Source organism: Pongo pygmaeus, chromosome 3 (assembly GCF_028885625.2).
Source record: "Pongo pygmaeus isolate AG05252 chromosome 3, NHGRI_mPonPyg2-v2.0_pri, whole genome shotgun sequence".
NCBI lineage: Eukaryota > Metazoa > Chordata > Mammalia > Primates > Hominidae > Pongo > Pongo pygmaeus.
In genome coordinates, this window is record NC_072376.2 from 172,364,641 (window position 1) to 172,391,449 (window position 26,809).

Here is a 26,809-nt window from a genome sequence, read left to right on the forward strand (position 1 = left end):
CAAAATTTGTGTGCTTATATACTTTGTATACATGTCTATATATGTATTTTATGAAGATGATATAATTCAAATTATTCCTTTGGGAAATAAGTGAGAGCATAAAAAAATGAAAACAATTTTCTCATCTTAATATCACGTCGTAGGTCATCCCTTGCTGTCTAGTCACTATCACATCGGTTTCTTTTCATCTTTGCTGGATGTAGTACTTATCACAACTTGACAGTTTCTTGTTTATTATTTAATTATTTGTTCCCACCCACTAGTTGTAAGATGCATGACAGCATGGGCTTTATTTTACTCATTTGCTATATTTAGCAAACTCGGAGTAGTGTCTGGCCTACTGGTTTTCAATAAATGTTGTTTGACTAGTTAATTGAAGAGTAAATGAACTGTCGTGTTTATTTTATCCAAACTGCACACAGTCCCATGAAATGGGATGTTATCAGAGTTCTGCCTACTTCTTCATAAGGAATTTAGAATTTCACTGTGGAAGAATCTTCAGTTATAGGTCACAAAAATGATCCTAGTATTTGTTTAGGATAATGCTAGCTATTGTACCAAACAAAACAAAATATAATGGTTCAAACACAATAGACTTTTTTTTTAAGTCTCTTTTTCATAAATCTGATGGTGTTCTTGATCAATGGACAAATTCCTTCGAGATAGTGGTTCAGGGTTGCAGGCCCTCTCCATTTTTTGGCTCAGTTGTCTTTAATCTTCAATGCAAAGCTTGCGTTTTCTTCCAACAGAGACTCTCTTTAATGGAAAGGGAAAGATCATGGAGGGTCTCATGTGTAAGGTTGTTGTGAGTAAGATATAGAAGTGGCATAATCACTTCTAACTGTTCATACTCCAGTGGTTTGAACTCAATTGGCACTTACGTAACCGGATGGACGTTGGGAAATGTAATCTAGCGATGCACCCAGCAAGAGGGCACTGGTGAATAGCTAGCCAGTCTCAGCCACGCTACTGTATGTAGATCTAAGTTCATTTGCATTTAGGTGTAAGATAGCTTTATAACTTTTAAAGAGTTAAAAATTAATTATGGGTTAATGTTTTTAATTCTGTGTAAGGCCTCCTTCTCAAACCCAACCTTTTTTGTTCACAAAGAAGGCAGCTTAGAATCCTCCATGGATCCCATAGGAATCTTTTTTCTTTGACTTTAAACACTCATTTCCCGAGCTCCATACTCCATTGAGCATTTCTTCAGTTGGGATAACTAAGTGCAGTCCCTTTGGAGCTCATCAAAGTTGTTGTCTAATTGGTTATAGAAGCCATCTTCTGATCGTACCAGCAGCTGCCTCCCTCTCCAGGGATTGCTGCTTCCATAGCACCAGTCCCACTAGGTTCTGGAAAACAAGAGACTGAGAACTCAAGTTTTAGTAATTGTAGAATATTACCAGTATTTCTATATTAATTAGTATTACAGTCTAAATGGTATGATTGCATGATTTGCTTATAGTTCATAAACATAGATTTTGGAGCCTGTTACTGAGGGTTTTGGACAAGCCACTTGAGTTCTTTGAGCTTCCCTCCCTTCCTTCCTTTCTTCTTTCCATCCGTCCATCCGTCCTTCCATCCTTTCGTCTCACTCTGTCACCCAGGCTGTAGTGCATTGGCATGGTCTTGGCCCAGTACAAACTCTGCCTCCCAGGTTCAAGCTATTCTCGTGCCTCAGCCTCCCAAGTAGCTGGGAGGTGCATGCCACCACTCCTGGCTAATTTTTATATTTTTAGTAGAGACAGGGTTTCACCATGTTCGTCAGGCTGGTCTCAAAACGCCTGAACTCCGGTGATCTGCCTGCCTCGGCCTCCCAAAATGCTGGAATTACTGGCGTGAGCCATCGCACCTGGCCTGAGCTTTCATTTCTTCAGGAATGAAGTGCAACATCTGGGCTCTTCATAGATATTAGAACAAAGAGACAAAGTATGAAACATTCAGCGTATTGCCCGTTATGCAATACATGCCCCCTCGCCCCAAAACTATCGCAGTAATTATTACTAACATTAAGAGAAAATATACAGAGGAGTTTGGAATTTAAAATAGATGAAATACTACCCAGAACATGACTTTTAAATTACCCAACTCAGTACCAACAGTTAGTGTGTTTTTCATTGAAAGTTCTTGGACTGAATGACCTAGAGAATTTTTTGGAATCTCCCAAAGGGATTTGTGCTTTTCAAATGAGTGGTCATTGATGGTTGAAAATGAATTGAAAAGGAAAAGGAATTATATGCAGAGTGCATGCCTGTGTGTATGCATTTGTGTGTGTGTGTATGTATGTGTATTTGAAATGAGAATGGTCTGGCTGTCACTTGAAATCCATCATAAAACTGTTCATTAACAGGCAACAGGACATTACATTTGGCCATATATGCATTAATCAACTACCTCCGTGTTTCCATGGAAACTTGTATAAACAGTTCGATTGTACCATTTGAGGTTTCAGATAAACATTTTCATTTTGAAAAAAGAATTATCTTTTCAATGACACTTTCAATGGTTCTAATAATAATTCTATTATTGTTCTTGATGCCAGATATCTCAGATATCTTTCTTAAAGTGATAGAACTAGTTGACTAGCATAAGAGAGAGTGTGTGAGAGAGTGTGTGTGTGTGTGTGTGTGTGTGTGCACGCGTGCGCATGCACATAATGTTTTTCTGACCTTCAGATGTTGGGGAAATTATATCTAAGACAAGGTTTTGTTTCCACCAAAATCAACTATCAGAAAATAAGTCGCCTTAATCTTTTATATAATGAAGTTCTCTCTCAATTTAGTTTATTGTTTTTAAAGAAGGTTGTATTTTTCCATAAGGAAAATAAATCAGAAATGACCCCAAGCGATCTTAGCTTGGAATGTTTATAATTCGCATGATGGAATTGGTATAAGGGAGTTAAAGAAGTTTTACATAGATTTAATAATGAGTCCTGAATATATGATCTCAGAATTGCAATTACTGGATATTACCATAAACATTGTAAAGATTAATTTATAAAACAAAATAAATGATTGTTGTTGTAAAGAACTTGCAAGAAAAATGAAAAATCAGCTTCGTGAGTGTTATACAGCACTATGTCATGTATAGACACATCACTACCTTAAACAAATTAGAAGGAATGTAAACTCAATTGGATGACTCAAAAAGTGAGTCAGCTTTGCAAATGTCAAAGTCATTGATGTTGGAGATGCAGATTAAAGTTTCATGAGTGAGAAATTATTTACAATTAATATTTTTCATGTGATATTGAAATTTGTATTTCACTAGTAATTTCATCTAAATAGCCATTTGATTGTTTCATCAATATCCATGAGAATTTTCAGGTCAATTAGTAAATTAATAAATATATTTAAGTTTAATGCTTAAGTGTGTGCTCCCTAGCCATTCATCTGGGGCTGGAATCTGTTTCCATCACCTTCTCGCTGTGTGATCTTGATGCAAATCACTTTTCTGCATCTGAGGTTTCCTCCTACATAAAATAGTCCTACTAATACCTATTTTTAAAGAGTGTTGTAAAAATTAAGTAAGCTAATGTATGCAAGTACTTAGAGTAGGGCCTGTCACATAGTAACTGGTGTACAGGTGATCTAATTTTGTTATCTTTGGAAAAATGGGGCAAAGCCTCACATTTTGAAATACATGATACTTAGATCATGCAGTTTCTCATCACACTGAAGTATTCCTCTCTTCCATTTTGAAGTGAAGTTCATATAGGTTTCCTTTCTACTCAATGCTTTCTTTGAACATTCAATGGAAAAACCCTCCTAAAAGTATTTGCTTTGAAACATTAGTCACCTTGTGACAGATAGCCTGTTTTCAACCAGTTCACTAATATTGATTATTTATTTTCCTCATCGGGGTCCCAAGTGTGTTTAAATTGTCCCTATTTCGTACACATAAGAATTAATTCCTTTCTGCCTTGGGAGAGGGCTAGGGTACCATATTTCAGTAGCTAATTCCACCACATAAAGATACATATTTGGACAGCAAGCCATGTGAAATACTCATTATATAAGCCACATCTTATCAAGCCCTCTCTGTTACAACTCTCTCTAAAACATTATCATAATATAGGAAAGTAGCAAGGAACGTTTGAAATGCATCCCTTCCCCCAACCCCAAAAAAACACACAACACAGTGGTGTTTCTGTTCAGACTGTCCTCTAAGAGGCAGTGTGCTCCGTATGGCAGGAGCAAAGTTTTATGGTTTTCCCATACTTAGTTTGTAGCATATGTCTGTGCCAAATACATATTATTTTCGAGGCTTTTGCAGTCAAATATAATAAGGCAATCAATACACATAAATGCACAAAACTACCCAATTTGTTACCACTTTGAGAGAATTCTAAACTACAGAAATTTGAATATTTATAAAAGAGAGTAATTGAACTATAAGCATATCATGAAAATGAAGTTATTTAGTTTGCAAAATTTATTATGGTATTCTAAGCAGTGAGTTCCTCTCCATATAAATACATGATTTATTTAAAAGGTAATTTGTAGACTTTTGGGGAAATATGTAGTAAGTGAACTACCATAATGGTAGTTTTAGGTATGACAGTGTCAAAACAAGTTGTTTTTCTTTGGTTGGCTTCTTTGTTTCCACTGAATTTGAAAAATATCTGGCTTAAGGTGGTGGAGGATGTTGACTGGAAAAATGACAGAAGAAATGAGAAGGAATAGAGAGGCATATGTAAGGTAGATTATTTGGACCACAGTGATTATTTCATTTGATCACTCTATTATGTTATAGTCATTTCATAGAAGAAACTGAGGTACACAGAAGTTAACTAACTTGCCCAGGTTCACCTGACTTAGGAGGTAGTTGAACAGAAGATTAATCCATAGATGGCTAACATGAGGCTTCTGTCTTCTGAGCCTGGTAAGAAACTGGAAGAATGTTAAGTAATTACAAATTGTTAATTTTGGCAGTTTTCTCCAGTAGATAAAAGCAAATAAATTTTTGCAGACCTATTCTTATAAAGCATAGTTACATCAACACCTTAAAAAGTCTACCTGTAGTTTAATCAGAAAAACATTAGGCCTTATCTTTTCAGTTTATTAAGTTATTAACTCATGACACGTTTAGAAAACTTTTGTTTTCTGACATTATATATATTTATTAGCAAAATAAATTGTATATTTTACAAAAATCTTTCTCTTTGCTTTGTGGAATACTGATATCTGAAGCCTTCAAGGATGAGTGTTGTATCTAGGGTATATATAAAGGGGTTATGAAAGGAGCCAAAATTACTGTGGTGAATAATATTTAAAAGTCCAAATGTTTACTTTTTCTGGTGTTCTTACAGAGATAGGATTTAAAGAAATAAAAGTTGATCAGATTATAAACTGGTCTTTAAAATGAGCTACTAAAAAATTTCCTGCCTCATCAAGCTGCATGTAGAAACAAGTCAGAGTGTCAGAACTAGTAGTACCTGAAAAGATTAATAGCAGAAAGGAAAAAAAAAAGAAGACAGTGTGGGTGTGTATGTATGTGCATGCCTAGAGAAAGAGAAACAATATGAATGGCTTTTAAAATAACTTGAGTTCCAGAGGGAGTGAAAGATCGTGTCTATAGCTGGGTGAGTTTGGCCACGAAAGCCCTTTCTGGGGATAGCTCAATAATCCATTGGCATCTAGGCTTAGATTCCAGCTACAGGAATCAGGAAGCTGGAAGGGACCTGCGCCTTGCAGAGTCTGGTGCATGATGATGTATACTTAACACTTTAGTCATTTCTGTGTGTCAGGCACTTCTCTAAGTCCTTCACACCCATTTATTTATTCAGTCCTCACAACACAGGCTTTCAATAAATGATGGATGAATGCTGAATGAAAATATAGTATCCTGTATTTTTTACAAATACCTCAGAGAAAAATAGAAAATATGTCTAGGAATATACTTACTCCACCTTGTAGAGATTAAAAACATGAACATAAAGACTCAAAACCCTGACAATGATATGGGGAAAGCAGTGTTCATTTGGGTAAATTCTGAGTGATGCATCTTAAATATAAAGTTGGTTTTAGTCACTAAGTGTAATATTTATTTTACTTTAAGTAGTTTTATTCAAGGTAAGATGCCTGGGAAAATTGACTAGATTCCAGTGATCATCACCCCAAACCTCGTGCATTCTCTTGTAACTGTTACTTAAAGTGGTTCCAAGATTAGTTTGGGAAATTATCAGTTAAATACATTTCAGTCAACAGACAGTATTTTTTGTTTTTAACTGTTGGATTTCTCAGCAGTCCTAAGATGATGATGATATGTATCTTGGACCATGAAACTCTCTTTTACAAAAAAAAAAAAAAAAAGAGAGAATAAGCCTCTGTTGATAATAAAATTCCACAAAACTCATCCCCAAAACTTGGGGATCTGGTACCACAGATGCTGGGCTATATCAATAATTGTATCAGTAATTCAGGACGGAAAGGAAGAAGAAGGGCAGCCACCCTTGTTTGTCAACAGTTTTAGGTATTTTACCAATTTAACTTTTTTTTTTTTTTTTTTTACTTATTATTACTTATTTACTTACGAGTATTTACTTATTGGTATCAGAGACTTCAAGGCATCCATACTCATTATGTTCAAGATCGAGTTCATTTATTAGCTAGTAATTTTATAAATGCCAACCATTAGATTAATCAGTGATTATCAAATTCCTATTTATATATTATAGAGACTTAAATAATGTGTAGAATTTACTTTTTCAAAGCTAATTATGGTAGCATCTGTTTGTCCTACATAATAAAACAAAAAAACAACTATTATACAAATGATACCAAGGTTTTATGAAACTACGATTAGTTTTAGGTTTATGCTTATACAAAGTATTACTTCCTGTGTGCCACGCACTTCTCTAAGTCCTTCACACCCATTTATTTATTCAGTCCTCACAACACAGGCTTTCAATAAATGATGGATGAATGCTGAATGAAAATATAGTGTCCTTTATTAGTATTATAAAGTATTAAAAGTGTAAAGTAATACTTATATAAAGTATTACTTTATATACTTTAATACTAATATACTTTATGTATTACTTTATATATGCATAAACCTAAATATAATGTGATTTAAATATAATATATAATTAATATAATCTGATTTAAGTCTGATTTAAGAATCTGATTTAAATATTACCCTTGTTTCTTATGTATTTAGCAGTGTTTGTGATTAAACTATGATTCAACCATTTGCCTAAGAGTAGTTTATTAAAATTGTGATTCACAGATGGTGTTTTTTAGGACTATATGTTGCTTGCTCCAGGAACAAAAATTTGAGCAGTAATATATTTATATAATTGAATATTAAAATAAATATTTAAGTGATAAAAATGAAAAATATAGGTGAAAAGATTCCTTAGAATTGTGTTCTTAATGAATTGTTGGCAAATACATTGGTATTAAAAATACATAAAATGTGTTACTTTCTCATTTAATTAACTTAATTATTGATTTTATTCAGGTAATTACTGTATATTTCTAGCATTATAAATTTTTTTTATTTTTTGAACAGAATTTCTGTTATAAATGGTGGCTACAGTCACAAGATAATTCACAACCTCAATTTAATCTGTAATTTAATTAAATAGCATACTGATACATAGTAATTTAAATTGGCACTGGGTCAAGCTTAGAAAAAAGTTTAGAGTAAGGGATGCTTGCTGTCATGTTGTGCCTTGTATATATTTCTCAGATCTGTGTTGCCCTGATGCCCTTGGGTTTAAATGTGGGCATCTGCCCCTGTGTCTGCCTCCTGACTCTCAACCCCTACATGGTTTGTTTGCCTCCTAGAAACTCCATTTTTCCTAGGCATGGGCTCAGGCCTCTATTCCATTAGAGTGTCATGGCAGAGCCAAATCAGTGCATTTCAGTTTCTTTCCTTATGAGAACACCTTTTATAACATCTCCCATTCCGTAACTTGACTGATGTGTATTGTCAATAAAATTTAATAATAATGCCAGATGTGGTGGCTCATGCTTGTAATCCCAGCACTTTAGGAGGCCGAGGCAGGTGGATCACTTGAGGCTAGCAGTTTGAGACCAGCTTGGCCAACATGGTGAAAGCCTGTCTCTGCTTAAAAAAAAAAAAAAAAAAAAATTAGCCAGGGTCGTGGGCACCTGTAATCCCAGCTCTTTGGGAGGCTGAGGCAGGAGAATCGCTTAAATCCGGAAGGATGGAAGTTGCAGTGAGCTGAGATTGTGCCACCCACACGCCACCTGGGGCGGGGCGACAGAGCAAGATTCTGTCTCCAAAAAAAAAAAGAAAAAAGAAAAAATAATAGTATTGTTATCCTAATTGGTGGGAAAAGATTTTAAGGTTTTTTTGAACATGGCATCTATTCTTACATATCTCATATTAAAAGGTATTTAATTAATGCTAATTTATATATACATTTACTTTAATATATCATTATTTCATGCCATTCTGCAAAGAACATAGATAGTGGGGAGAAAGGGATAAAAACAATGTTTGCAGTGGCTCACACTTGTAATCCCAGCACTCAGAGGAGGGAGGATTACTTAAGGCCAGAAGTTTGAGACCAACCTAGGCAACATAGAGAGACCCTTTTATTATCTACAAAAAATTTTAAAATTAGCTGGACATGGTGGCATGTGCCTGTGGTTCCAACTACTCAGGAGGCTGAGCTGGAAGGATCACTTCAGCCCAGGAGTTTAAGGCTACAGTGAGCTATGATTGTGTCTCTACACTCTAGCCTGGGCAGTTAAGGAAGACCCTGTCTTTAAAATAAAAATTAAAAAAAAAAACTTTTATTTTCTATTGTTCGTAACACCTGTCACAGTGAATTTGGAGGTAGTAGAGGTTTGGAGTTAGGAATGTCTTACTTATCTTGATACTCTCTGCCGCTAGCAGAGTGTATGACATGCCAGATACTCAATAAGTATTTATTAAATATAATTGAATTTTTAAAAGCAAAAGTATTTCTTTCTCTTTTGACAGTCTTTATGGTTCTGGGCCTAACATTTCCATGTAATTCTGATATTTGTGGCTGTAAATAGGCACAGATGATAGATTGAGGTATCTAAAAGCTGGATGAATGTCTCTTATGTTAGGCTTGGAGCTCTTACAGCTCCTAGTGCTCTCCATACAGTGAATTCTTAGTCAGGGAAGATGACCAGATGATGGATTCTGAAGAGAAGAGAGTTCTGTGAGACCTGAATAAATGAAATGTAAAAATTCGTTAGATAGTTTTATCTTCATTTGACACATTAATTTTTTTTAAAAAATCACACTATGTTGTATGTCAACCTGAGTCATGTCTGTAAAAGATAATCAATAGAAATCAGTTTATTGTTCTCTGATTACATGTATTGATTGATGCCTTTTAACATCTCTAAGCCATAAAGTAATGTTTCCCCAGTTGCCTTCTGCAGTAAGTGACTGAATTAAATGGAAGTGTAGCTAAGATGATGAAGGGTATCTATCCTGCCTATTATTTATTTTCGTATCTGATCACCATCATTTAGCTATAGGTAAAATTATAGTCATTAATACATATCTGCAAACTTCTGTCTTTGAATTGTTCCTGAAGAAGTCCTGCAAATACTTCACTATTCTACATTATGAATGAAACATATAAATTCTGAATTTAGAGGAATTTGCCTATCCCTTACAGATAAGTTGTTATTCTCCTAAATATTACATATTTTACAACATCTTCAATTACCAGTTTCTTTAAAAACACTGTTGGTAAGATAGGTTTGCGATTATTTCACTTCTCCAAGCTCCCTCAACAATGGATTTTTCTCCATTTATTTGGCATCTAATTATATGCCCCTATTAAGTTTATGTTTAAATCTTCCCTTTGTATGCCTTGTATCCCATAAAGTTATTATTTCTAAACAGATTGTATGTAAATATTGTTAAATATAATTCACTTAAGGTAGAGAGGGGTGTAATCTATTCAGAGAGTAGGTCTGAATTATTATGAGATATAAATACATTTTGCCTACTTGGAGCTCTGAAGTATCAAAATCCATTGATCATTGTCGTAAATCTGAACTGTCTCCCTTGTGAGGCTTACTCTAAACTATGCAATAACATTTTGGAGGGGGAGGGAATGAGCCTCAAAAGGTAGATGGGAATACTACTAAGGTTAACGTTTATTTAAGTTTTAACAATTAGTCCTTATATTTATAATTATTTGCCAGCTAAATAGGATCAATATGCAGGAAAAAGGGAGTGTTATCAGTATCTCATGATGCTAGTTAACATGTATTTTGAAATGCTGTTTCATTATTAGCTCAGTAGTATAATTGTGTGATATTATAGATAAATATAATGTCTTTTTTTATTCAAAAGAATTGGTAATAACTGATAAGAGTGTAAGATTCTTAAGAACCTTACATCTCTTTTCTTAGATTCTCACTTGACGAGGGCATAATAAGAGAAAAGGGGCTCGGTAAATATTTGTCGAAGAAGCCAATGTATGAGCGGTTTTTTTTTCTAATGCATTTTCTCTGGTATATAAGGGGTGGCAAAACACATAAGGGATGCTTAGTGAATGTGTTTATTTTAATAGAGACTATTTTTATTTAAACATGGACATGTAGAAAGTTGATATTTATGATATTTATGTATATGAGGATAGGTAAGTGTTGTCCATAACTTTCTCAATTCTAAGATCTTTGATGGCATTCTTTTCTCTTTCTTTGTAGAGCCTAGTACAGTTGCTTGTATGGCAGTATACTTCATCAATTCTAAGATGCTCTCTTTTTTAACCTTTAAACATCATTTGGGTATAAAAGTAGCTTTAATGTGTTTTCTTGTTTAAATTGCTTTTTGCCACAAAGTTACATTTGTGATGGCTAATAAATAGTAGTAGCCTAATTTGCTCATTGACGTGTGATTGGAAAATTTTAGCTTACTAAATTAAATACCCAAGTTTATCTTAATAACCAAACCCACGGATTTAAAGCATTGAATTTAGTGTTATTTAAGACTCATGTGTGCTCATACACTTTAAAAATTATTATATGATTTTTGGTAAATAAGACAATATTTAGTAATTTGTGAATGTGGAAAATAAATACCATTTTTTGTTCAATGGTATAGAATAAAATATGATATTTTAATTTTAAAATGTCTTCTTGGAGTTCTTGATTCAGATTGTAATCCTAGTTTTTCCTGCTCCTTCCGTAGCTTCCTGCAGATTTCACAAAACTGCATCTTACTGACAGTCTCCACCCACAGGTGACCCACGTTTCTTCTAGTCATTCAGGATGTAGTATCACTAGTGATTCTGGAAGCAGCAGTCTTTCTGATATCTACCAGGTAAGAGGATGTTTTCCTTGTCATTTGCTTCATTTTCATTTATTCCAAGAAATTTTAAGGTTCTCAGCTGATAGAATCTATAAAGTAAATATATGTGTGTATATTACATGTGCATGTAAGTACATAAAATATTAATGTTTATTTCATATATGTTATTTTTAGGGTGTAGAACTGCTGTCTAATTGTACTGCCTCTGCTATGACGAGTTATCAAAGTGTTCCTTTTTTTATTTGTATAAATTTGTGGGGTAAAAATGTAATTTTGTTGCATGGATAGATTGCATAGTGGTGAAGTCAGGGCTTTTAGGTTGTACATCACACCAATAACTTACATGGTGCCCATTAAGTAATTTCTCATTATCCACCCCTTACTCCCTCATGCTCTGAGTCTCCACTGCTTATCATTCCATACTCTGCATCCATGTGTAAACATTATTTAGCTCCCATTTGTGACTGAAAACGTGGTATTTGTCTGTCTGTGTCTGAATTATTTCAATCAAGATAGTGGCCTCCGCTTCCATCCATATTGCTGCAAAAGACATGATTTCATTTTTTATGGCTAAATAGTATTTCATTGCGTATATGTACTGTACTTGATTCAGTCATCCGTTGATGAACACTTTGGCTGATTCTATATCTTTGCTATTGTGAATAAGTGCTGCAATAAACATACAGGTACAGGTATCTTTTTGATACAGTGATTTATTTTCCTTTGGGTAGATACTCAGTCATGAGATTGGTAGATTGAATTGTAGTTCTATTTTTAGTTCTTGGAGAAATCTCCATACTGTTTTTCATCAGAGGTTGTACTAGTTTACATTCCCACCAGCTGCATATAAGTGTTCTCTTATCTCCACATCCTCACCATCTGTTACTATTTTTGTCTTTTTCATGACAGCCATCTGACTGGTGAAAGATAGTATCTCATTGTGGTTTTAATTGGCATGTTTCTGATGATTAGTGGTATTAAGCATTTTTTCATATGTCTGTTGGCTGTTTGTATGTTTTCTTTTGAAAATGTCTATTCATGTCCTTTCCCCACTTTTTAATGGGATTATTTGTTTTGTTGTTGTTGTTGTTCAGTTGTTCGAGCTTCTGGATATGAGTCCCCAGTAGGATACATAGTTAGCAAATATTTCTTCCATTCTACAGATTATGTATGTGTTCCCTGTGTTGATTATTTCTTCTACTGTGCAGAAGCTTTTTAGTTTTATTAAGTCCCATTTGTCTGTTTTTGTAGCCTGTGCTTTTGAGGTCTTAGTCCTGAATTATTTGCCTAGACCAGTGTCCAAAAGAATTTTCCCTAGATTGTCTTCTAATATTTTTATAGCTTTGGGTCTTAAGTCTTCAATCTGTTTTGAGTCGATTTTTATTTATGCTGAAAGATAGGGGTCCAGTTTCATTATTCTGTATATGGCAATCCAATTTTCCCAGCACCATTTATTGAAAAGGGTGGCTTTTCCCCAGTATATGTTCTTCTTGGCTTTGTCAAAGATCAGTTGGCTGTAAATACGTGACTTTATTTCTGGGTTCTTTATTTTGTTCCATTGATCTATGTACCTATTTTAATACCAGTATCATGCTGTTTTAGTTATTATAACCTTGTAGTATAATGTATTCTTTCTGCTCAAGATTGCTTTCACTATTCAGGCTCTTTTGTGGTTACATATGAACTTTAGGATTTTTTTTCCTAATTCTGTGAAAAATTATGCTGGGATTTTGATAGGAATTATATTCAATCTGTATATTGCTTTAGGCAGTATGGTCATTTTAATGATGTTAATTCTTTCAATCCATGAGCATGGGATGTTTTCTCATTGTTTGTGTCATCTACAATTTCTTTCATCAGTGTTTATTATAGTTTTCCTTGTAAAGCTCTTTCACCTCCTTGGTCGAATATATTCTAGGTATTTTATTTTTTTTTGTAGCTATTGCAAATGAGATTGCTTTCTTGATTTTGTTCTCAGCTAGATTGTTATTGTTGTATAGAAATGCCACTGATTTGTGCATATTGATTTTGCATTCTGAAACTTCCCTGAATTCTTTTATCAAATCTAACAATTTTTTGATGGAATCTTTAGGGATTTCTATATGTAATGAGATCATTCCATCAGTGAACAGGGATAATTTCACTTCCACTTTTCCAGTTTGGGTGCCTTTTATTTCTTTCTCTTGCCTAATTGCTCTGGCTAGGACTTAGAATACTGTTTTGAATAGGAGTGGGCAAGTGGGCATCCTTGTTACAGTTCTTATGGGGAATGCTTTCAACTTTTCCCTGTTCAGTAAGCTGTTGGCTGTAGGTTTGTCTTATATTACAAGTTTTTCTTATTAAAGTCCATACTGAGTGTGACAAAAGGAAGGGCCTAATAAGACTGGATCATTGAATTATCTTCCTTGTGTTTTTAAAAAATTACCTTTAGATTTAGTATCTGCTTAAAATAAATTTTTATGATACTGAAGGATAGAAAATAAGCCGGAGCTATGGGATTCCAAAAATGTTTTTAAAACAAAATAATTTTAATTGTTAAGAAACATTTTATTAGCTTCGAATGTGTGCAAATTTAGGAAAAGAGACTGAAATATACACAAATATCCTTATTTGGGCCTTCAAATACATTCTATTATTATTGGATTGTATATGGTTTCAAGCAAAATAACATTATTCTTACTTTACAAAGAATAACTCTTGGCTTATTAGGAACTGTGGCATGAAATAACCATAAAAGTAACTTTCTTTAGAGACAATATGGTTATGAAGGATCATTGTTGTATTTAGTCAGTGCTGTTTTTATTTTTTTGATTATTGAAAGTTAGTGAACAATTAAGAATACCATCAATACAAGACATATTCATTTAGGTCCTAAATTTAGTAGATCTTGAAAAATAATTTTCTTTTAAAGAGATAGTATACTAGTTATATACTTTTCTCGGTTTACCTCCTCATCACATACACACAAACACACCATTTATTCTGAAAGTTGATTTTTCTAAACATTTATCGAAGAGTTCCCTTGTGTAAAACAATGAACAGTATACATAAAAGCTGTACTTTAGTTTATATTAATTGAAATATTATGGCAGAGCCTTCGTCCTCTAAACTTGGAGATTATTATTATACATCTTGAAAATCTGTAGTGAGAATACAGCTTGAGGTTACAATTATCACTGTTCTCATCAAATAAATACAAACTTGAATGAAACTCCTAAAAGGTAAATCTATTAAGATAATGAAGTAACTTGTTTGACCAGGTGCAGTGGCTCATGCCTGTAATCCCAGTACTTTGGGAGGCCAAGGCAGGCAGATCACTTGAGGCCAGGAATCTAAGAGCAGCCTGGCCAACATGGTGAAACCCCATCTCTACTAAAATACAAAAATTAGCCAGGTGTAGTGATGCATGCCTATAGTCCCAGCTACTCAGGAGGCTGAGGCACGAGAATCTCTTGAGCCCCAGAAGTTGTCACAGCAGTGATCTGAGATCTTCCCACTGCACTCCAGCCTATGGGGCAGAGTAAGACTCCGTCTCAAAAAACAAAAAAGTTACTTGTTTGTATAATCGATTGTTTGTATAATCGATTGAGGCATATTCTGAGGGGAATTCTAGTCATACGTGCTTTTACCTTGAATAGGCTGGATAAGTACATGAGGAAATGCAGATGGTACGTCTGCCCCTGGTTATCATCTGATTGTCTGTGAAACCAGAGTGTGGGTGAGAGTTCCTAATTGCTCTAACATAGTTGGAGCTTGCAGCCTGCTGTCTGGCTTTATCTTTGGGTGTAGGTGAAGAAGAGGATCCCTGTGCATCATTTCAGTTGCTTAAGTGTCAAAGCTATTTGTTTCAAATTTGATGACAGGCAGATAGCCTGTAAGTATATATCCATCATAAGGAAAAATCCATAGATGTATCTAAGGATCTAGTTATTGGCTGTGCAAAACTTAACATTTAGTAGAGATTTTCAGTAGACCACTTCTATTATCTTTGAATCAGAACTTAAAATGAGAAGTGTGACGTGCACCTGGTTCAACTTCCAAATTTGCATTTGAATCCTCTGCTTCTCTCCTGTGAATCAAGCATCCAGTTTATTCTTGAACAATTCCAAGGGAGAGCAACTTTCTCCCCTGGCAGCCCATTTAATCTTCATACAGTTTGATTTCAGAGGTCTCCTGTCACATTGAAGTGAGAATAAATGCTCACGAGGTGGACACAGAGAGATTGAATTTGAATGCTGTACACCAGGGAGATACGGATAGAATAATGTTGCTGAGATGGTGGGAAGAGAGGAATTCATGAGTGAGTTCTTAGTCATTCTTAATTACTAACCTTAAGAGAAGAAACATTCCTCTGTTTTAACAGGAACACATCCTGGGGAGTTTGGGAGTTGTGGGAGTTCCTGTCTTAGACTTCTGTTTTCTCTCGGAAGAGTTGAGTTCATTTGTTGAGAGTGAGAGGGTTGGCAGGTAGAGAGTTTTAAGGAGAGAGAAATTTTGAAATAATAGTTGCAAAGAGTAGGAGAACAAATTGACCAGAGAAATGGAGATTCAATTGAGTTAGTGCCCTCAAATATAAAGTGATTTCCCTCTGCTCTGTTAAGTAATTTTCTCCACAGTAAGCACAAAGAAAGCAAGGATTTGACTTCACCCAGGACTGAAGTTTGTTGAGTATAATACAAAGACAGGTCGAGCAACAAGGCAAGCGTTTTATAACTGCAGATCATAGCTTTTGTATGCCTTCTGCCTGGAATGTTTTCTCCTAGCTTGATCCTTTTCAGCCTTTGTTTTCAAGTGCCTTTTCAGCCTTTGTTTTCAAGTGTCATCTCCTCAGAGTTGTTCTTTTATAATCCTCTGTAAAGGAAGTCCTCCATTTTGATTCCTTTCCTGCCTAATCTTTTTATTTCCTTCCTAGACGCCAACTGAAACAATTATTAATTTTTATGTTGTCTCTCTGCCTAGAAGAATGACACCTTCAAGAAGGCAGGGAACTTGTCTCTCTTGCCTCCATTTTTTCCCCTAGAGCCTAGTACAGTGCCAGGAAATTTTAGGCATTCAGTAAAGATGTGTTGAATGAATGTAATTGAAATAATAGACTAGGGAATATAAGCTGGATATGAAAGGAAGTTAAGACAGGAGGTGTGAACACTGGACACAGAAGGTAGTAGAGTCTTGAGCAAAGATCCTTCTTTAGTTGAAAAAGGGTTACCTTAGAAGCAGATGGGGGCAGATTGAAAGAATAGAAGGTTGTTGGTGATTGAAAGCTTTAATGCCTAAGTTAGTGATACGAGACAATGCCATTTCCAGCCATGATAAGGTCCTGGTTAAATGGTATGGCCATCAGGATCAGAGCGAGTGGCTTAGGCAAACCAGAAATAGTTGTACAAAATAGATAGATCAATAGAACAGAGAGTTCAAGCAAAATTGAACTCATGTGTAAGGATGTAATATGTAATAGAGGAAACTTCACAAATCAAGAAAGTGATGGATCATTCAATAAATGGTCTTTGGGGTTGGGGAATCATTTTGTATTCTCATTTTGTATCATAATTAAAATAAATTCCTGATAAACTAAAGAGTTAGCAAAGAATGTTTTAATAAAGGATCAAAACATTTTGTAATTAGAACATCAATTGAGATGAAGATTTAAAGTCAGAATATAACTGATTTACGCAAATAAGAAAAATACTCAGCTCACAATGTTAAAATGTTTGAAGGACAGTAGTTGGTAACTTACAGAAAAGAAAATGCAAATGTCTGCACCTTAAATAAGTATTTGAAACATAATAGTAATTGAGCATATAAGGACTTAAATATGAAATTATTCTGCCTATCAAATTAGCACAGATTTTCTTACTTAAAATAAGCATTTATAGACATTTTTATATACTCCTCGTAGGATTGTAATATTGGGGAAGCAACCTAACGATTTACATTAAGAGCTTTAAAAAATTGTTCTTCTCTTTTAGGCATATATATGCATTTAATAAGCAAAACTTTTTTGGCAGGTGATTTTAAAGTGCTTACTGATAAAACATGCAGTATTTGATTTTTATTTTAGTTAAATTAATACTTCAGTAGAGCTTTATGGCATAAAAATTTTTTTGTTTGTAAATTTTCTTGATTTTTTTAAAAAATGTAAAATAAATTGGTTTCAAGAACTGTTCTCAATAGCAGAATGTATTTAGTCCCTTTTGATTTAAATAGTGGAGCTTTCAGCATTGATCTGAGAATATTGTTTTTAAAAGAATATCACTATTTAAATACTAATGGACAACAGAATCTATGTTAGTCAGTACATGTATAAGATAAATTAATTTAAGACAGGAGTTATTTGGCTAACTTAACTATGTAAACCTTTCTCCTTGTTCCTGAAACAAATATATCCAGATAAGCTTTTAAATATAAAGCGTCTGTTTTAGTGTCTTTATTTAGAAAAAAAGGGTTTAAAGACACGCGTGAGTCTTAGTAGTGTTGTTATTTGGAGGAAGCTAGAAAACAATAAGTGTTATGTTTATAGGCAAATATGTATTTAAACTTTTTATCTTTTATGACTTAGCAAAGTGGAAAACATTTTATTATTGTATTATATTTCAACTGTTTTTTTTATAAGACTATGGAGAATGTTGAGCGAAGTGCAGAGTACTTAGTATTTCTTGGTTGGTCACACCTGATTGTGAGTCCTAGAACAGTTACTGGGTTTTGTTTTGCTTACATTGAACAACTTATTTAATGTCTTTGACATTTTCTCCTCTGTAAAATAGGGTTAGTAATACTAACTTGCTGAATTGATATGAAGATTATTACGTTTTAAAACATCAACTTTAGTGCTAGATACATATGATAGTCATTCAATATAGGATCACTATTTTTATAATTGGTATATGAACCAGTTGGCCAGAATGCATTTGTGCAGTTAGTCTAAGATACTATTTTACAAGTATATAAGGAGAGTGCAGTGTTTAACAGAATTTTGTGGGGTTTTTTGGTCAAATTCCACAAATATAAATTGTGTGCAAGGTTCATTTCTGGTATGGGGAGAGGTAGAAGGTGTGCAAGTTCTAAGATGAAGACTGTATCCCTTTGGGGAAGGGACTTTTGATCTAGCTTGAGACTGGCTTGCTTTCTCCCTTATTTGATCCAAAAGCAGTCCTATGAATAGTAAGAAGTTGTATCTACAGTTTACATCGATGATAAGATGGGCTTGTGGAGGTTAAGTGACTTTGCTAAAATCACATCATGAATAGTACAGGTGAGATTTGGAGCCACAAAACTGAGTTTGTTCACACAGTAAATACTACATTCTAGGTACTCTTCTTAAGTTTAGTACTCCTCCTGGAGACCAGTTTGTGTTCCTTAAACTTTTAACTCCACTCAATCTCTAAACATCTTGTCCACAAGGCAGTGGTATTATGAAATTAGTAGGTCTCTGAAAAGTTGTTTATCAGGTTCTTTTAAAAAGTATGATTTAGAGAATCTGTAGTATTTTAAGGTAAAATGGATATTTATTCTAAATAATAATCTCTAAATTTTTGGTTTAGTGAATGTTATTTTATGAATAGTTTATTTCTTAAAGCATGGAATGCACATAGAGATAGCAAGCAACTGTGATCTTTTAAATAAATAAAGTGGAAGGTTCAGTTTGGGAGAGAGAAATACAGTTGGCAGTTGAAAGTCTTTATGTTTTGCTTAAGACTTAAATATAAATAATTTAAATGATAATTATTTCTTTGGGATGGTATAAAATATATCCCATCTTTTCGCATACATTAGATGTTTTAAAATTAAAGAAAAACCAGTAGTTATATAAATTATTGAAAATAAATATTTTTAAAATTTCTTTGATAGTGTCCTTTCTTCAGTCTATGCTAATATTAAAGAATGTTTATATAGAGAACTGATAATATTTTTGAAAATATAAGGTGATGAGTAATAAATAGTCTTCAATGTGAAGATGAAACTGAGGTAAAAATGTGATCATAGCAAGCATTAGCAAATTGTATTTCTAGACTTCAGGGTCAGGGGCTGATAACAACGTTGACCTATTTTCTCTAACCACAACCTTGGCATACTATATCGCATCAAGTTCTACTTCAGTTTCCTTCTTAAATCTAGCAATGATTCAGTTAATTTTGAGTTTAAATTATGAGATGTGTTTCTGAGTGTGTCACAGTTCTGTCTGTATGGGCTGCAGTGGCTTATTACTCTCCTACCTGCAGTATCTCTGCTTATAATGACCAGGCCTTTGAACTTTCATAAACATTAGGTTTTCTGTCTTCAATTATTTTCCCCTTAAGTTTCTTTTTTAAATAATATATGCATTTTAGTTCAGGAAATTGTACCTAAAGAACAGAAAATGTGATAAAACTCATTGTTAACACATGCTTGTATTATTTCAAAATGTAGGATTAAATCTTATGTTCTGTGATATGAACCGGGACTTTACAAAGCTGAAACTTTGTTTATAAGAAAATAGGAAAATAGCACAGGCTGGGCGTGGTGGCTCATGCCTGTAATCACAGCACTTTGGTAGGCTGAGGTGGACAGATCACTTGAGGCCAGGAGTTCAAGACTGGCCAAGCCAACATGATGAAATCCTGTCTCTACTAAGAGTACAAAAATTAGCCGGGTATGGTGGTGCACACCTGTAGTCCCAGCTACTCGGGAGGCTGAGGCCATGATGATCGCATGAACCCGGGAGGCAGAGGTTGCAGTGAGCCGAGATCATGCCATTGCACTCCAGCCTGGGCAACAGAGCAAGACTCTGTCTCAAAAAAAACAAAAAGAAAGAAAAAGAAAATAGCACAATTTATTCTGTAAATATTAAATTATGGGAAAAGGATAGATCCTTATATAAGCCACATTCATATTCAGTGAATGTTAAAAAGAGACAGATTAGATTGCGATTAAGACTCTGAAGCCAGAATTCTTGGGTTGTAGTCTTGATTCCACAGTTTATCAGCAGCATGACCTTGGAAAAATTATTTCTCTTCACCTGTTAAGAGAATAATAACAGTTAATAATGGCTTTTACTTTATAGGGTTGTTTTAAGGATTAAATGAGTTAATAAATACATGGCAATTAGAGCAGTACGTGACACATTGTAAGTATTTAGTGTTAGCTTATTATTATTATCAAAGTCAGTATTTTATATTTTTATCTTTCTTTTAAAAAATATTTGTTTTTTCTTAAAAAAGGTATTTATTATCTTTGAGAATCGTATGGGCTATGATTTAAAGTTGATGAACTTTGTAATATACGTTTTCTACAAAATTAATAATTGTATAATAAGATGTTTTAAAGATTTTAATATTTCATTTGGAAAAACACTTATGTTCAAGATTGATGTTGTTAATATTTAATTGAATTCATTTTTACTATGCTTAACCTTGATAATTGAAGTCTAGATATATAATGTCAAATAAGATCTGTACGATATATACATACATATTGCTGAGATGATAGTCACAAAAGGCTACATGGTGACCTAGAAAGGATAACTGTTCTAGGATTGAGCTAGTTCAACAAAAGAGATCATCTTGAAATGTGTGACTTCAGTGACTTAGAAAATTTGCATGTATCTTGATAATTTGAAGTTTAGTGATGTGATTACCTGTGTTGATGAATGGGAAGAAAGAGTATGTTGCCTTTACGCATATGGTCTCCTATAGTGTTTCTCGATTTATAGTTTAACAGTGGTCACTGGGATAATCCAACTAATTGTTAATGTTTCGTCTGCATATTTATCAAGTTACTTTTGATTTGTGGCTCATTTTTCCATAAGTACTGTCTAATTGGGGTGAAATGGTCCAGGCTTCTTGGCATTAATAAATTCACACCTATTCTGCAAAAGGAATTGCCCAGAATTAATTGTCACCCTTAAGCTGTTAGCTTAAGCCATTCTCTTTGAAGAATGGAGTGAAAACAAATACTATCTTTTTCTTCTTTATTCTATTATGTTTCAAATGCCATATGACAGCTAGGATAAGAAATCAAAATTACTGAGATAAAGTCATTATTCCTGACCAAAAATTTAATAGGAGGTAGAATCACTCATATTTTGTTAAAGTAATTGTTATAGGTAGTTTCTGGTGCATACATAGTTGTTGGATGGAAAAATAAATATAACAAAAGCATTATTTTGAATGAGGCTTGCTCTTGTTTCTTTGGGCCCCAAAGATTTATTTACTTAAAATAGTTTTTAATTTTTGTGTGTGTGTCTTAAGGCCACAGAAAGCGAGGCTGGTGATATGGACCTGAGTGGGTTGCCAGAAACAGCAGTGGATTCCGAGGACGACGATGATGAAGAAGACATTGAGAGAGCATCAGATCCTCTGATGAGTAGGGACATTGTGAGAGACTGCCTAGAGAAGGACCCAATTGACCGGACAGATGATGATATTGGTAAGCTTGAACAGGAAAATGAATCTACGAGCAATTAAAAAGATTTAGTGGCAAAATTGTCGATAAAATAGAGCCCAAGACTAGTAGGCTTTAAAAAATCATTAATTTATTAATTTCCTTTGTATACACAGTAGTATTTGTTGGACAAAAATTGGAAAAAATCAGGTTTACTCAGTCTTACCTTCAGGAGTCTACAAATAATAATGTGAATGAAACTTCTTAGTAAACCCTTTCCACATAAACCCTTTCTTAAGCTTAGTTTATGACAAAAAAAAAAGTTAAAATGAACCTTTCAAGCAGTATTACTTCTATTAATTTTCTCGTGAGCCCTATTTTTATTAAGCTCATGTTTTCTGTATGTAAACATAAAGGCAGTGGGTAAAATTGTCACAATGATTTGCTTCTACTCTGGTTTTGTGTGAAGACGCGAGTGGGTGGAAGGAGACAGCAAAATGTCAGGTTAGTGGCATATAGGCTGTGTGATGGTTGAGACTTTTTTTCTTTCTTTCTTTTGCTGTTTTTGTTCTTTTTTTTTTTTGATTTTTATTTTATGTTCAGGAGTACAAGTGCAGGTCTGTTACATAGGAAAACCTGTGTCATGGGGGTTTGTTGTATAGATTATTTCATCACCCAGGTTTTAAGCCTAGTACCCTGTAGGGACCAGCCCCACAGGGTCGGTGGGTCTCTCCCTGTGTGCGGAGACGAGAGTGTAGAAATAAAGACACAAGACAAAGAGATAAAAGAAAAGGCAGCTGGGCCCGGGGGACCGCTACCACCAAGTCGCAGAAACCAGTAGTGGCCCCGAATGCCAGGCTGCACTGATATTTAATGGATACAAAACAAAGGGGCAGGATAAGGAGTGTGAGCCATCTCCAGTGATAGGTAAGGTCACGTGGGTCATGTGTCAACTGGACAGGGGACCCTTCCCTGCCTGGCAGCCGAGGCAGAGAGAAAGAGGAGACAAAGAGAAAGACAGCTTACGCCATTATTTCTGCATATCAGAGACTTTTAGTACTTTCACTAATTTACTGCTGCTATCTAGAAGGCAGAGCCAGGTGTACAGGATGGAACATGAAGGCAGACTAGGAGCGTGAGCACTGAAGCACAGCATCACAGGGAGACGGTTAGGCCTCCGGATAACTGCGGGCGAGCCTGACAAACGTTAGGCCCTCCACAAGAGATGGAGGAGTAGAGTCTTCTCTAAACTCTCCCGGGGAAAGAGAGACTCCCTTTCCTGGTCTGCTAAGTAGCCGGTGTTTTTCCGTGACACTGAGGCTACCGCTAGACCATGGTCCGCCTGGCAACGGGCATCTTCCCAGACGCTGGCGTTACTGCTAGACCAAGGAGCCCTCTGGTGGCCCTGTCTGGGCATAACAGAAGGCTCGCACTCTTGTCTTCTGGTCACTCCTCACTGTGTCCCCTCAGCTCCTATCCTGGCCTGGTTTTTCCTAGGTTATGATTATAGAGCGAGGATTATTATAATATTGGAATAAAGAGTAAGTACTACTAACTAATGATTAATGATATTTATATATAATCATGTCTATGATCTAGAACTAGTATAACTATTCCTGTTTTATATTTTATTATCCTGGAACAGCTCGTGTCCTCAGTCTCTTGCCTCGGCACCTGGGTGGCTTGCCGCCCACAGTACCCATTGGTAATTTTTCCTGAACTTCCACCTCCTCCCACCCTCTAACCTTCCGAAAGGCCCCAGTGTGTGTTGTTCCCCTCTGTGTGTTCATGTGTTCTCATCATTTAGCTCCCACTTACAGGTAAAAACATGGAGTATTTGGTTTTCTGTTCCTCTGTTAGTTTGCTAAGGATAATGGCCTCCAACTCCATCCATGTCCCTGCAAAGGACATGATCTTGTCCTTTTTATGGCTGTATTGTATTCCATGGTGTATATTTACCACATTTTTCTTTATCCAGTCTATCATTGATGGGAATTTAGGTTGATTCCATGTCTTTGCTATTATGAATTGTGCTGCAATGACTTTAAGTGTACCCAGAGGTTAAAAATTTAAGTAGCTTTATATCCACCTTTCCATCATAGCAAGAGTTGGTTGTGTAGTAATTGTTTTGGATTTGAGTATGCCTCCCAGACTCTGGTTTGTTTCTTAGAACACTGGAAATGAGAGCAACTTCCGTTGAGAGTCATCCTTCCACGAGATCCAGGGTCGATAGCCACCCTTGCCTGAGCCTCGCTTATCTGTTGTACCACTCCCCCAACTCTTGGGCCAATACATATTTGAAGAGCAATTAAATGAACCGAATCTGTTGGAATTAGATATAGGATGGTGTGGAGTGGCTTGTTACATGAGTTTGAGTGACACAAACTTATATGAGGAAAAGATTTAACCATTTCAGCTATATACATATTCTAGGAAATTAAAGGCAAAAAAACCACAAAACCTTAGATTAGACATTCAAAATTTAATTGAAATAATTTATGGGAATTGCTAACTCTTTATAGATGAATATTGTATGATAATTATATTTATTCATTCAGCTAATGTGGGTGAGCACCTTCTATGTACCAAGCAGTTTTCTAGGTCCTGGCAACTCACTCAGTGCTGAACAAGGGCAAAAGTCCTTGTTCTGTTGCAGTCTATTAGGGGAGACACGTGATCAGCAAGTGAACAAGTAAACCCATTGCAGGCAGTGAGTGCAGTGAAGAAGAGTAAAGTAGAGGCTGAGCTGATGGAAGCAGGGGAGTGGCCTGAGTGGAATGGTTCTGTTTCACCCCCTGAAGACTTAGGTTTGTACTTTTCCTGTTTCTGATACCGCATGTTGATCTGATTTACAATTTCTAAAAACAGGCTTCACTCTCCAATTCCCTGTTCACTTTCTTGGGTCCGATACCACATGTTCAGCTGATTTCCAGTGTCCAAAATTGCATTTCATGTTCTCATTCTTTGCCCTTGCCAATTTCTTTCTTTTTAATCCCCTGTAGTTTTAAATAAGTAAATTGGAAGTGTGTTCAGTTTACCATTTCAATTCAGAATCTTTGCTCATAGGTGCTTTAAAAAAAAAAATAGGTGAAACGTTGCCTATGAATAGATTGATTTGGAAGTTACCATTTTATAAACTAATATATCTTTTTTGAATCTGTTCATTTTAAAATAGTTGTGGAAGAAAATGCTGATTATTAAAATACATGTCTGTCATTCTTGGAAATTTAAGACTTTCAGTTGATAGCTGACAAGTGCTGTTTCCCAGAATCTCTAGAAAGCAGCAGCCATAGTGATTCCTACAAATAAATAAAAAGCCATCTTTAAAAAAAAAAAAAAAAAGTGCTTGTCAATATAATTGCTACAGGGAGTAGCATTTATTTGAATACCAGTTTACTTGCAAACAGTGACAGTTATGCTTGCAGCTATCAAATATACATTTATTTAAAGCAATAAATCACTAACATTAAATAAGTCCTAAAGGGTGTTGTTTGTTCTATGTAAGACCTTGAAAGATTTTGTATTCTGTTTCCCTGAAAATAAAATATGTGTGAGAACTGTTTAGCTCTTGTTAAATTCAACTCATCCTCCAGGATTTAGTTAAAATAGACACCCTTTATATAAAAAACAAACATCTGTATGATTGATGTTTTCTTTAGATGACTCTTTTCCTACCCAACTTCCTCTTCCCCTGCAAAAAAGGGAGAGATTATGTCCACGTGCATGCACGTGAGTGTATGCATGAGTGTTTAAGGTGAATCAAATGAAATTGCTAATATTTGAACGTATTTTTGCGAGCTGCAGGATGAAAAAAATTCCCTTTGGGTTCTGATAGATTTCTTGGGTATAGTTTTGTTTCAGTACTTTAAAGGAAGGGACTTTATCACATTAATTTTTACCCTGGAACTCATAACTTTGTAGGTACTCCATCATTGAATAGTTGTAAAAAATTTTTTTTGGTTTTGAGAGTTTGACACAGTAAAGTAGAAGACTACTTTGATCTCTTTTAACAAACCCCGGGTTTTTAAAAAAAATTAATAAAACATTTCTTATATAAAATTGTATCAAGCAAACCAGGATAAGCTAATTTTCTGAATTGGCTTCGGCTTCTGGTATCTATAAGTTAATTATTTGGGGTTTTTTTAATGGTACATTGTAAATAAAATGTTTTTAAAGCTTAATATTTTTCCATAAACATTAGATAGGTCATAATAGTGTATCATTCTAATAGGTAAGTGTATAATTCTATAGATTGTTCCAAGAAATACAGAAGAAAATTGTCCTGTTTCTCCCATCCATGGCTTCTTTTCCTTTGTCCTGAGGATTTTCCTAGTATCCATCCCAGGCTCTGAATTCTTGGCTATCCTAAGCCCTTTTAAGTCTGTATGATACCTGTGGCATTGTCAGAGTTTTGAGGCCCCTGTAGCAGGAGTCTCCACTCCTGGGCCACAGACTGGTACTGGTCCCTGAACTGCTAGGAACTAGGCCGCACAGCAGGAGGTGAGCAAAAGGTGAGGGAGCATTACCACCTGAGCTCCACCTCCTGTCAGATCAGTGGCAGCATTAGTTTCATAAGAGTGCAAACCCTACTGTGAACTGCGTATGCAAGGGTTCTAAGTTGTGCACTCCTTATGAGACTCTAATGCTTGATGATCTGAGGCAGAACAGTTTCATCCCAAAACTATCCCCCCGCACCCACCGAGAGTGGAAAAATTATCTTTCATGAAACCTGCCCCTGGTGCCAAAAAGGTTGGAGACTGCTGCCATATATATATATATGATTGGTTATAAAATAGTTCTTTATTTTAAAAAATTGTTCCAATCATCTAGTATAATATAGCATAGAAATTATCTAAAAACCAGTGATACCATTATTGAATCCTTGAAATCTTAAAAAGTCTTAAATGCCATCTGGTTTAGCATTTATGTATTTCTGGTTTTTCAGCTGAGCCTGGATAATTATGTACATCTACTATGTGATCTTTCTGTCTCCTTTATTCTTACAATATATGATGCACAGATATCTTCTATCCTGTGGTTTTTTTTTTAAATGCTAGCCACTAGTATATCACAAATTAAACTCATGACCCACTAATAGACTAAGAGTCTGCCAAAAAGCAAGCAATATGTCTACACAAAGCACTTTAAAATTATTACAACAAATACTTGT

The 26,809-nt window shown here is 35.0% G+C and overlaps 1 protein-coding gene across 15 annotated transcripts in view; it reads left to right on the forward strand.

The window, feature by feature from the left end:
• RAPGEF2 (Rap guanine nucleotide exchange factor 2) overlaps nucleotides 1-26,809 on the forward strand; it is a 259,251-nt gene that overhangs the window by 192,154 nt on the left and 40,288 nt on the right. For all 15 annotated transcript variants that reach the window (XM_054484381.2, XM_054484385.2, XM_054484386.2 and 12 more), the window contains 2 exons: nucleotides 11,164-11,295; nucleotides 21,507-21,684. In XM_054484381.2, coding sequence (XP_054340356.1) covers nucleotides 11,164-11,295; nucleotides 21,507-21,684 — 310 coding nt within the window. The remainder of the gene's footprint in view (nucleotides 1-11,163; nucleotides 11,296-21,506; nucleotides 21,685-26,809) is intronic.